The 13,266-nt window shown below is 36.6% G+C and overlaps 1 protein-coding gene across 1 annotated transcript; it reads right to left on the reverse strand.

The window, feature by feature from the left end:
• Positions 1-3,230: 3,230 nt before the first annotated feature.
• LOC109005844 (SART-1 family protein DOT2) lies at positions 3,231-13,266 on the reverse strand. The gene is made up of 13 exons (XM_018984907.2): positions 13,112-13,266; positions 11,318-12,185; positions 10,678-10,819; positions 10,524-10,578; positions 10,035-10,148; positions 9,838-9,934; positions 9,517-9,583; positions 9,315-9,374; positions 8,394-9,012; positions 7,160-7,557; positions 5,950-6,170; positions 4,375-4,459; positions 3,231-3,627 (listed from the first exon to the last, which is right to left on the reverse strand). Exons 2-13 carry the CDS (start codon positions 12,178-12,180, stop codon positions 3,553-3,555), a joined length of 2,796 nt encoding a protein of 931 aa, XP_018840452.1. The 5' UTR covers positions 12,181-12,185; positions 13,112-13,266; the 3' UTR covers positions 3,231-3,552.

Raw genomic sequence — 13,266 nt, forward strand, 5'->3', positions numbered from 1 at the left:
GGCTTGGGCTATTTCAGCTGGCTATATATATTTTTACATTAAAATATTCATTGTTTTTGCACGAGTATTTTATTTTCGGCTTGTTCGGTCCGTTTATTTTGGCTTGTTTTATTATTTTCGGTTTCATTGTTTTCTTTTACCAGTTCAGAACTTCCCAAGTGATTGTCCTTCAACTTTATCATTATTCGATTCTATTTCCATGCCTTTCGATTCCAGTTTTGTTTTTTGGTATGATTATTAGTAAAAATATCTGCAAATTTGGACTCTTTGGTATGATTATTAGAGAATTTGTCATTTGGGGTTGTTGAAAAATGGTTGGCAAAATTAGAAAAAATGAATTTTCTAATCAAATATTGGCTAAAAAATAACTAGGCCACTATTAATGCTCTAAATTTGGCCAATAGATTCAGCTTGCTATCTATTATTTTAGATAAAAATATTACATTGTTTTTGGCAAGAAGTAATTTCTCTCTCGTCCGCTCTCTCGCTATTGATGCTTGTCTCTTATCTCCGTATTCTTCCCAAGCTGCCCTTGGCCAGTTGGAAATAGAGGTTGCCCAAACTCGTGTGTTCAGTTTCATTTCATCTCTATTTTGTGCATTTCACTTATTGGGTTGTAGCTAGGGGTGTAAACTCAAACCGGAAAATCGGACCGGACCGGACCGAACCGGACCGGTTTTACCGGTTTTGAACCGGTCCGGTCCGGAACCAGTTTTTAAAACGTAAAAACCGGCCGGTTCCGGTCCGGTTCCGGTTCCGGAATTTTTTGGACCGGACCGGACCGGTTGATTAAAAAAAATAAAAAATAATATTTTTATATATAAGTTTTATACAAAATATTTTATATATATTAAATATTAATATATATAAGTTTTATATATAATGTATAATTATAAATTTTTATGTGAAATTTTATATATAACATATATATTCATATATGAAAAAATTTCTTATTATAATTTATAAATTATTACATAAAATGTTAATACTAAATCACTAAAAGTTTATAATTAATACTAATATATAACTTATAACTATACCAATAGTCTAATATTAATACTATTATATAGTCTAATATATTAATAAAAGTATAAAACAGTTTTTTTAAAATCAATTTTTTTTTTTTTATAAATAAATTTTTAATGACAAATTGTGAAATTTATATTTTTAAAAAACCGGAAAACCGGACCGGACCGGAAACCGGTAAAACCGGAAGTACCGGTTTAGGAGGGTAACCGGTGCGTAATCGGTTTTGAAAAATATAAAACCGGTACATACCGGTTCGGTCCTAGATTTTATCCAAAACCGGACCGGACCGGACCGGTTACACCCCTAGTTGTAGCAAGGGGGATTTCCACCATTTTCAGGGGCGCTCTCTCTTGAAAAAAAAAAAAAAACTCTTGGGCCGCTCTCCCTCGCTTGATGCTGTTTGTACGGGAGATTTCCTCCCTTACTCAAGGCCAAGGAAGCCCAGCCAAGCCTGACCCAAGATAAAAGGAAAAAGACCCAGCTTGCTAACAGAACCCCTTCTACACGACCTGAGGAAGGAGACAGTGCAACAGAAGATGGGACTCATCGGGACTAGATGGTCTAAGATCCCTCGAGTAATGTCCAAACATCAAGTGCTCGCCCACTTGGCAGGCGCAACATGCGAATGATCGTCGATCTACTGACAGGGAAAGCATGGACGGACCAAGAAAAGAGCAAACCAAGGGAAGAAGGTTGGATAACCACGCTGCATTTAATGGCCCTGTCACCGCACACCACATTAATGGAACCGTCATAAGATCACGCCACATTTAAAGAATCTGACAAAATGAACAATACGAGGACTCCATATCCCATAGCAACAGACCTGATTTGCTCACCGAATTTATAGTATAAATAGCCAATCCCATGTACGAGGATTCTCACTTATTTTGAAGTTTCCTTACTTATTTACTACACTTTAAAAACATTTATTGACTTTAGCATCGGAGGCTCCCGACCCCCAGGCCGCCCTCTCAAGCCGCATCCATCCTTCTCATTGCAGGGCCTGTCGTGAAGACCTAAGTTGTTTGGAGCCTGGCCCAAGGGTGTGCGAAACACGACATCAACATTGTTAGTGCGTTTCTGCATCTTCTTTTTTCTTTGATTTTGTATTTGCCAGATAAAATTAAGTCAATATTTTACATCCACTATAAAGAGGTTTGAGATTTCTAAACCCACTATATTTTGACCCCTTCAAGGAAAACTACATTACTCAATTGTTTGAAACTAGTGGTATTTGTTTTTCGTTTTTTGAAACTAGATTCGATTTGAAAGACTTTTGGTTGAAGGGGGGGGGTTAAAGCTGGAGGTGGAAATTGAGGCTGGTTGGGGGATTTTGGGGGTTTGACTACAGCAGCAAGCAGTCAGTCTGTTTGAAGGGTTGTGGGTTTGGCAGCTTGTTCACTGCCATAAGCAAAAGCTCGAGATTATAGAGAGGATGAGAGAGAAGGTTTTGTGACTGATCGACTCTCTCAGTTGTGCATCGCTTTTACTTATTTTGCCTTTTGGGACTTATTGACGTTGTGTTATTTGTTTCTTATACTACACTTGACTTTAAATTTTAATATAAGAGAGTAATATAGCCGGCAAAAAAATATACCTATTAAAAAAATATGACCTTTTGAAAAATAAAACGATTAGAAAATTATATCCGTTGAAATAATATGAACGTTAAAAAATTAATGTACATTTTTTTACCAAAGAATAAATATCCAGTTACCATTAGAATTAAAATAAATGAAAAAACTAAAATAGAAATTTTAATGAAATAATGATAGATTTTAAAGAGTTTATTATTTGGTAGTATTAAAAAGTGACTAGCTAAATTAGAAAAAGTAAATTTTCTGGTCAAATTTTGGCTAAAAAACAACTAGTAATGCTCGATTGCACGCAACTCGTCCGGATCATGTAACAACATGCTATTTACACGAACTCATGCACGCACACATAAACAGAGGTATCAGCGACCAAATTTGGGCAAATCTGAAGCAAATGGATCCAGATGGGAAAATCCTCGCAAACGAAAAATGAAAACCAATATTATAAGTTCAAACAATAACTTCAACGTGTTGACGGTCTTTGATGTAAAGAGCTATGGTTCAGGCCAAAGAATATTTTAGCCGAAAACATGCAATTTCACATCTGGACTCCCAACAGTTAATTATAAAATCATGTACATCCAGCATTTGGGAGATTGAGGGTAGGGAAGGGGAAAGCAAACCTGCTCGCGTAGAGTGTAAAGAGTTCCAAGTATACAAAATATGAGCAAAATTTTTTGCTATGAATTTTATATATAGCCGTAGACCCCCACAGCCAAATCTCACCAAGCAGTTTCAGATCATTAGATATTTTCTGTTACTGAGTTACAACTAACAAATTCAATTTATATACATACAGTCGTCAGTGGCAGAGATGCAGATCAGCCAGTAGCCTAACATAAACCAACTCGCTCAACTCCTTTGCTGGCACTAAAATTAGAATAAGAGCGTTGACTCCACTCCAAAACTCCGCCAAAAAGAACCATCAAGGTTTAAACTTCTTTGCCGCACCTGAATTTGCTGGCTCAGCTTTACGCTTTATACCCAAGAAATGTTCAACCTGAAAGATGGACAAAAAAATATTTTTGAAAGTTTTTTTTTTCAATTGTTTTTCTGATAGGTTACAAAAGATTGCATATCTTGTAATCAATATTTGCAATGTGGAGATAAATGATAAAACAAAATTAAGGATACCTAAAATTATGGTTTGAATGGCTATGATGGGAAGATGAGATTCTCAACCTTTTTAGTCAAAGAAAAACCAGCCTTTTTGAACAGGCTACTCCATCTCTCTAGCACCCTACTCTCTTACTTTTGGGAAATTTGACGAGGAGTTTTTAAAATTTTAACGTTCTAGATTCAACTTATCAGGATTGGTGTTAAAGAACTAGAACTTCTATCCAAAATACAAAAGCACCATGGCATGCATTTCCCAGCATGCACTAGGCAGGCATTTCACAGGAGGTGTACAAAGCGAGGACCTATTTCCGATTTAGGAACAGTTCTTAAGCTTATTTTTATTTCATAATTATAGAAGCAGGTCTAGTGAAACCATCCACAGAAGAAAACTGCAGCCACCAATGCTAAAACTCTATTTTTGTATCAAACCAAAAGGGCCTGATAAGTTTAAAGATAATTCCTCAGAAAACATCTACGGGACTGAAAAACATAAAAAGTTCCTTAGAAAATTTCTACAAGACTAAAAAAAGATAGTTCCTCACTTTCCAACTTTTGTGTGAACATCCATTTTTTAATGCACATAACAAACGTGAGGATAGCATCACAAAAATGTTTCTAGTTGACTGACCTTTCTATCGCCAAGCATGGGCGTCAAGCCCCCAGGCAGATCCTTCTCAACAGTAGCAAAACCACTTCTATGATCACTAGTTTGCCTGGTAAAAAAACAGGAAAAAAAGAGTTGATATATTTGAGTGATTTGATGTTTAAAAAATGCCATTTTGACCATATAACTACAGACTATACATAATTTTTTATTCAAATCTTTGATTAAGAACTAAGCTTTCCTTGAAGGGATGCAAAACATCATATGTATTTATCCATCAACTGAAAATACCAAAAGTCTAGATATCCAAGCACAACATCATGATGATCTACCAGCTAGGGACACCAAATTTACGTTCACCACCATCAAAATAGCTTGTACCATTGTGAAAAAATCTCCGTCATCTATTTTTAACAACATTGTGACTCAACAAGTGATTAGAACCTGCCCAACAAGAAATCAACATTGGAATAAACGCTTCCCACCCTCCAATTAATAACTGTTTTACACGTACCCTGAACTGCCAAAACTAACACATTTGCATTCCCCAACTATCACCAATAGCTAAGATCCAAAAGTCAAAGATTATGCCACCTGTTTTCATTATCTTATGGGTCAGGCTTGGCTAAATGGTGTGCTATTTCACAGAAATTAGCAGTTGGAAGATGTAATGTCAGTTTTGATAGTTTGGGGAGCAGAGTGCAAGACATCAATTAGTTGGAGGGTGGAAAGCGTATTTTCCCCAATAAATATTCCTTAATATGGACCAATACAGTGAAGACATTGTGATCATCTGACAGCAACCTAGATTCCACAACAAATGAGGGAAAGTGTAAGCGCCACTACTAGCACTGGAACAGAAAGGGGAATAAAATGTTAGGCACCATATTTAATTAATGAACATGAAAATTGCAGTGCCAAGCCCTAACTAATTGTTTAGCCTCCTAAGTCCTAACCCAGCACACCCCAAAATTTTGGTGGGTAGATCCCCAAAGTGATCTCTGTGGAAGTAAACTGATATTTGTTAAAATTCACACACATCATTTCAACAAAAAATTTACACTAACAAAAACTATCCAGTAAAACTGTGGCCATGTTTGTAAATGAAATTTTGAGGATTTTTTTGAAAATTTTTGAGATGTTTTTTATTGGGTTTTTTGGAGATAGATAGGAAAATTTGAATAAAAACTATTTTGAAATGTTTGTATTGGGATTTTGAAAAGTTGTTTAAATGTAACTTTTTTAGGATTTTGTTTTTGTGTTTTTGACTTTTCAATGAAATCTAGGCAAATTATTGGATGAAAAGTTGAAAAAGTAAAATTTTTTTAGATTGAAAGCTGTTTGGTTTGAAGTTGAAAATTTATTTTAGAAACATTTTGAAAATCGGACTTAACCAAACATGGCCTTCATTTCGGGTGCAAGAGTTGCTGATAGTAGCATGAAGTATCATGCCAATATAGTTTTTTATCTACCCAATCTATCGCAAATGCTTCTTTTGGTCAGAACTATTTTTTCTACATTCTTTCCTTATATCGAAATTCATTAGTAGTTGATAATGATTTTAAGTGAACAGATGAAGTAATAAGAACAAAAGCATACCCTGGTTTAACATGACCACTAAGGACAAGATAGGGTGTCTTTAACTGCATTTGAGCTTCCCTCATCCTCTCCACAGACATTGATGGTGTATCTGAATTCTTCATCTGCTTCAATTTCAATTCTTCATGGTATTGCTTCATGCGCTTTTCTTGCTTCATTTTGCCAGGTCCCTTCCCATGAAACTTATGTGAAATCATCCGAAAGGCTTCCTTTGGAGTCATCTGGTAAAAACAGGGTCACAAGTCACAAATAGACACAAAAACTTACAAAGAAAAATGCATAAAACTAATGGCTTACATATAGGAATATATAGCCGGGAGCAAGAGGCTCATATTATTTACAACTGACTAATATTTGACTAACTTCCGTTTATCTGCAACATTTGACCAACATGCTAACTCACAGACACAGATAAGACAACATGTTTTGACATGGCCATCCACAATCAGTCTCAAAGTTCACAAAATCATTGAGGTAGTCAATTTTTCACCTTATATGAGAAGCCATCTTTTTTAACACCACATTTATCTTGAATGTCTCGCCCATCTCTATCTTCACTATACATAAATTAATAGCAACTAGCTATCATGACATCATCTCTGTCTTCAATTAGGAGTATAATTTAGTATATAACAAATAAATAACAGTAGGCATTAAATGCATGCTTCATAGCCATTAAAAGAACCATAGGTGTGGTTAAAAAAATAAAATTAAAAAATTTCTCTGTGGTAACCAGTTTGTTTTGTATAATCTCCAATCAAGGATGTGAGTTAAAATTTTAAACCAATTAAAGAGGGTGGGAGAGAGAGAGAGAGAGAGAGAGAGAGAATCCAACAGACAAGCAAACATTAACTTATGCAATATAGCCCTCAATTGTGAGATTCATAGATCCATAAAACAGCCCATTTGCCTGAAAATCAGATTTTAAAGAAACAAACTTTCAACTGGGTTCACTCCCATATCTACAACATGCACCTTGTGTGAATTGTCTCTCTAACAAGCATAAGCAGCATCCACTCCAATGGTCAATTCCTCTCACTGAAGTTAATTGGGGGAAAAAGAGTACCTTATTTAAGTCAGGCCACTATGTCAAACCACATTGATGAGAGAAGATAAGTCGACAATGATGTTCTTTTTATGCAAGTAATAAGTCAACTACGATGTTTACACAATTCAATTTGAATATTTGCTTAAAAAATGAAGCACTTACAATTCGCCCAAATTCATCTGTCCTCTCAATTCGAATCTCCTTCTTATAATCGATCAAAGTGGATGAACGAGTGTCTTTTGCTTCATCATCATCAACAATGCCAACAAGTTTGCTTTTTTTCTTGTCCATATTTCTACCACCCCAATCAATACTTTCTTTCAGTGTTCCTCGATCTTTAAGAAGCTTCAGTGCACCTGATAATCCTTTCCCAACTGCAACTTCATGTATGGTTTCATCTGGCACTGTCTCCTCCTTGTCCTCATCAGCAGGGTCCTCATCTTTACTGACATCTTTAACTTCAGTCCATCCACCAGCTTCATCTTTTATTTCTTCATCAGAAACTTTTGGCTCTTCATCTTCTTGCATAAAAACATCTTCATTTTCGGGCTTTCGGGCTTCTGATAGAATAATAGCAAAAGTAAAAGTTATTAACATTTATTTTTTTACGAGTAAGATAAAAAAAATTTTGTTTTATGAGTAAGATAAAATTTTATTAATAAAGGAAGGTGTTACCACAGTGCACATGAAAGATATTAACATAATTTTTTACACAAGCATTGGAAGATTTCAAAACCTACAGCAAAGTAAACTGTTATTTTAAAGGGAGAGACTCTAAGCCCTTGTTTGCAAACACAAATCATCTCATCTCATAATTTCTCGTAATTTCCTTCCCAAGCATCACTCAAATACAAACACTTTTCAATTCCAACTCTTCAACTTTTTCATCTAATCATTATAACTTTCCCAAACTTCCAAACAAAACATAAAAACAATACTACTTTTTCAAATTTCAAAACAAATATAATATTAAAACATTATATTCTATCAATATTTTAACTCTATAATATTTTTATTCAATTTTTTCTCTCTTTTCCCAAAACCCAATAAAACATCTTAACTCAAACCATTTCACTATTATTCACAGAATTTTCATTTCATCTCATCTCATTCCCCAAACATCCCCTTAATCTTCCAGATGGTGCAGATAGAGATAATACAAATTCACATCCAAATAATGTCATATAGCCACCATGCTGTAAGCAAAAAAATTGGCAAACTGAAAAGAAAATAGAAACATCTTAGAATGCCAAAGGAGGGAAAAGGTTTGAAATTGACACGTAAATGGAATCACGTTTAAATTGGTAGCAACAATACCAGGACACATTCGAAAGGGAAATAGTAACAACTAAATCTAAATTTTGACCGGCTAATAAAAATGGCTCCCAGCTAATACCTTCATCGAGCTGGAGACCCCAGACAAACTCCTCCATCTCTGTAAAGACGACCTTGTTTTCTTGTGACTCTCCAGTAGTGGGGTTTCGATCTTCAGCAGTTTCTCTGCTGGTGTTAGTGGTGGCAAGAAGTGCAATTGCTTGAGGACCAGATGCCACCTCCACCTCTTGCTTTTTAAGTGCCATTTTCCTTGCTCTTTCTAAAGATTTATAAAGATCCTCGTCGTCATCTGCAAAAACTGGATTTTCATCTTCCTCTACTTTAACAGGAAGAGTTTGTTCCAACCGCAGTGATTGCGATGCCTCATCAGCTTTTGCATAGGCTGACTGGTATGCATTGTTTCTCAATTCTGCCTCAGCTCTTTCTTGCTCCTCTCTTGTGGCTTGCCTCCTTGCATCCTTCCGGGGACCAAGATCCCCAACACCCAAACCAACAGATAGAGCCTCTGCTTCAAGGGCATCTAAATCCAGCTTCTCTTTCTTCCGCAAGGATTTCTTTTTCTTAGGCTTTTTAAATTGAAGCATTTCTTCTTGAGTAAAGTAATCTGATGAGATCTTCCCGGCTGAGCTGAGATCTTCAAAGTGATTATTTGCAGAAGAACCCTCTATCCTCTTACGGAGCTGGCAATAAGGGAAATATATTCTTCATAAGCAAGGAAAATTTTGATTAAGAAATAAATTATTCAAGCATGAAAAGAAGCTTAAAATCATCTTTCATCACAAATATTCAAACTGTGCAAATGAAGTGAAGGGGAAAAAAAAGACGGCAGAAAGGAAGAATGGGATTAAAACTCAAATAAACAGAAGTCACCAAAACAATGATTTTTAAAATGCCATTACTGCATAGGAAGTTCCCCATCCTCAAACAGAGCCACTCTCCTCTTTTATCTTCAAATATATTGTACACGGAATAAGAAGTTTACCTCTTGGAGCTTCTTCTCTGCTTCACCAGAGAAATGTCCTCTTTCATCCAGAGCTACTCCCTGAAAATAAGAATCGAGTAAGCACATATTTCAAGACCACTGTCCATGATCAACAATTTCTCCCAGTAATTTTAATTAAAAAAAAAAGGCAAACAAAGCTCAGGAAAAAACTAAAGCGCAAAAGGTAAAAGCAAAAATAAACCTCATCTGCAGTGGGATCATCATACTGTGGCAGCATTTTCTTCTCTGCTCCGGGTTCATCATTAAACCTAAAGTGTCACAAGGAAAGTGTCATTAACCATTTTTGGTATGATTATGAATGATAAGACATCAGAAAAACAATTTTTGATAGGTAAGCAAGAAATTTTAATGATTGCAATAAGCATAGCCCATGTACACGGGTCACAAGAGAAACACCTAAGCATGATTAACAATTGATGCAAGAAAGTCATGGATACTAAATCCATTGAGTTCTATTACAACTGGCCATTGGAATAAGTACTAATCCCAACATTCATCTTACTTATCATCATAGATCCCTGTTTTCTTCTTTGCAGCCTTGTATGCCTCATCCCGCCGCTTTTGCTCTCCAATTTCAATATTCTCAAGCATATCCGTGTCTGTCACATCAGACCAAAATCGTCTGTTACATTAAAATGCCAAGTCATCTTAAGACAATTGAGCTCTGAAAAGCAAAAGGTTACGCCAGAAAAGCTTTACCTTCATTGATGTCCCCATCTGCAAGTATACTCTGATCTTTGAGCGTTAAAACAACTGCCCCACCTTCCATTACTTTGTCAAGGCCATGGAGAACTTTAACTCCTGCCAGATCATCTGCCAAGTGATAAGATTAAAAAAATGTCAGTCTGGATCAGCAATGTAGCAACCCATCAACCAGAACCATTAGCTTACGGATCAGATACCAGAAGTCAACATAAATCATGAACATAAGCGAATTCATTCAGACCAATTAACACATGCATGCACATGCAGACACACTGATTATTTTTATTATCGTGCTTGGACATCATTAGGAAATTACACAAGTCCCCAATAGAACTAAATGAGTACAGTATTTGAATCAGTCCAACTGTGCACTCAAAATGAATAAAATACAGGCTGGACAGATTCAATTCCATGTGACCCAGACCCCCAATAAATCAATTTGATGGAATAAACAAAAAGCCTTCAAAGAGTAAGAACTCTTACGAGCAGTACGCTGGCTTGGTTCTTCATCATCACTGTCTCCTTGACCAATATTGTCCTGAGAAAACTCATACCATGACATTAGTGAAAATTCTCACATGAAATCAATCATCTTGTAAAACGAAGTACAAATAGACACTACAAAAACAAAACTAACCTGCTCCTCAAAGACCTTAGAGAGCTGGAAGGCCTTCTCCTTTTCAGCATTCCTTTTGTCCTCAAGCTTACGACTCCGACTCACCCAAGATAAAATCTCAGAAACACCTTCAGATTTTTTATTCAATCTCTCTTCTCTCTTCCTGAATAAAAAGATTAAAACAAGAAGTAAAGAAATATATTCATGTTACATAAAATTTGGTTATAGAAACATAGTATTTCAAATGGTTAGAAAATATAGTTTTTCAAACTTCTGAAACTTAAATGGCTTGTCACACCACCAACAGAGAATGCAACAAATCCTAGGAAAGAAATTAAATATGATGTAAATGACTCTCCAAAATAATTACACACAACTAAATCAGAATACACACAACACTTTTTTTAAAAAAAAATCAGAATAGGACATAATATCCAATTGAATACTAGAAAGAAAAGTAACCTAAATACAAATTCATACGGTGCCAAGAACAAAGTAGCTACTGGAAAAAGACAAGTGAAACAAGGGTAGCACAAAAGAATGGCTGTGATTGTTTCACAAAACTAAGGTAGGATTTGTGGGAAAAAGAATCTCAAGCATTACAATTGTTAATTTCATATGCCAATATGCACAAATAAAGCAAAAATAAAGATTTACTAACTTCAAGATGCGTTCCTCAAGCTCTGATGCCGACAGGTGGCCCTCAGCATTTTCTTCAGTCTCACTGTGATGGAACACCTTCCCTTGCTTTGAAGCATCCCTAATCTTATTTTCTTCATAGTCCATTTTAGGCTCTTCATCCTTGCTCCAATTGTAATCTTCCTCTGGAATTTTCCTGCTCATTCTTTCTCTATCTCTTGACCTCTCTTTATCTTGATCTGCCTCCCTCTCCTTCTCCCTATTTTTATCTTTTCCCTTCTCCCTATCTGCATCCTTAAAGCTTTCTCTATCCTTCTCCCGATCTTTATGTCTTTCCCTTTCCTTTTCCCTCGCCCTATCTCTCTCCTTTTCTCTTTCTTTATCTTTATCCCTCTCCCTGTTTTTCTCCTTAGCTCTCTCCTTTTCACGTCCTCGATCACTATCCTTATCTGTCTCTCTTTCCCTCTCCTTCTCCCTCTCACGGTCCTTCCCTCGATCTTTTCCATCTTTATCCCTATCACGCTCTTTTTCTTTATATCTTTCACGTTCATAGTCTTTCTCCCTCAACTTAATATCTCTGCTCCTATCCTTCTCCCACTCATCCCTATCTTCTTTCCTCCTATCCCTGCTTGACACTCGATCCTTCTCTGCATCTCTGGCTGATTTTTCCCTTTCCTTTGAAACATCATCACTAATTCTCTTTGACCGTTCTCGGTCTTTACTCCTATGTTCCTTGTCTTCCCCTCGGCTACTCTTCTTCCTATCTTTGCTCCGGTGCTTGCTTGATTTATCAGTTCCATTCTGTTCTAAATCGTCGTAAGCTCCTCCATCCCAATGTTCTCTCACTGGAGAATCATCTTGATTATCCCTCCATTCTACGTCCATCACAACTAAAAGAAAATATAAAACCGATATTAGACCATCCATTTCCCTCACTATTAAAAGGAACAAAAATACAAAAGAGATAAATAAATAACTATATCAGGAACCAGCAGAACATTTTAGGCATTATCAAGCACGAGCTCAAGGTCAATAGTATGAAAATTTGTGAAGCTCGCTCACGTTTTCACAATTTTTTTTCTATTGGCACCAGGTGTGCGAGAACAAAGTCTCGACTAATCCTGGGATGCACAGGCTATCGGGAAGGAATTTTCTGCAAGTGTACCTTAGGTAATTCAAGGAAAAATTAACCCAGTCCAATGGCCCCAAGCAATTATTTACACTTAAGAGGATTCGAACCTTGAGCATTTGAGCCAACCCCTAGGGATTATATCGAAAATTTCACAAAAATTTATATCGAATAGGGTTCCAAGAACGAAAGATATTGCATAGCTTCGTTTGGCTGCTCGAAGTGCAATCGTATGGACCCAATAATCTATTCGAAGTCACTAGATCAAACCCAATACAACATTTTAGCCCGTTTTAAACAATAATTTTTTCTTCCCATAACCCAAAACAACAAATAAACACTCTTCGCAATAATTTGCATGTATCTTCTCGTTATTTTTTTTGGGAACCAAACTGAAGATTAATCAGTAAGAAACCTTCGATACAGCAGAGTACTTTCCACAAACCCTAACCATCAGAAAGAGAGCGTCGGATATAAAACCCTAACGAAAAAAACTCCTGTGGGAGAGAGGAAGAGATATGTGTATCTCTTCGAGGTTGTTAGCTGTGGAAAAGTTAAAAGAAGTCGTGACGGGAGCGGCGAGGAGTAATATATATCGATCGACGATGTGTAGAAGCAGTGAGAGAGCAATAAGTTGGGGCAAGATCGAAAGTGGAGAGAGAGAGAGAGAGAGAGAAGTATAGATACCTAGCGGTAGAAGGCTGTCGGAGACGTCGGTGAGGGCTGTCGGAGACTCGACGGGACTGGGGCGAGGGGGAACTGCCGGCGAGAAGGGGGGGGTACTGGGGCGCCGGTGGAGTGAGAAGCTGAGAACAGAGAAAAAAACAACTTTGTCGATGAGA

The sequence above is a fragment of the Juglans regia genome, chromosome 12 (genome assembly GCF_001411555.2).
Source record: "Juglans regia cultivar Chandler chromosome 12, Walnut 2.0, whole genome shotgun sequence".
Lineage (NCBI taxonomy): Eukaryota > Viridiplantae > Streptophyta > Magnoliopsida > Fagales > Juglandaceae > Juglans > Juglans regia.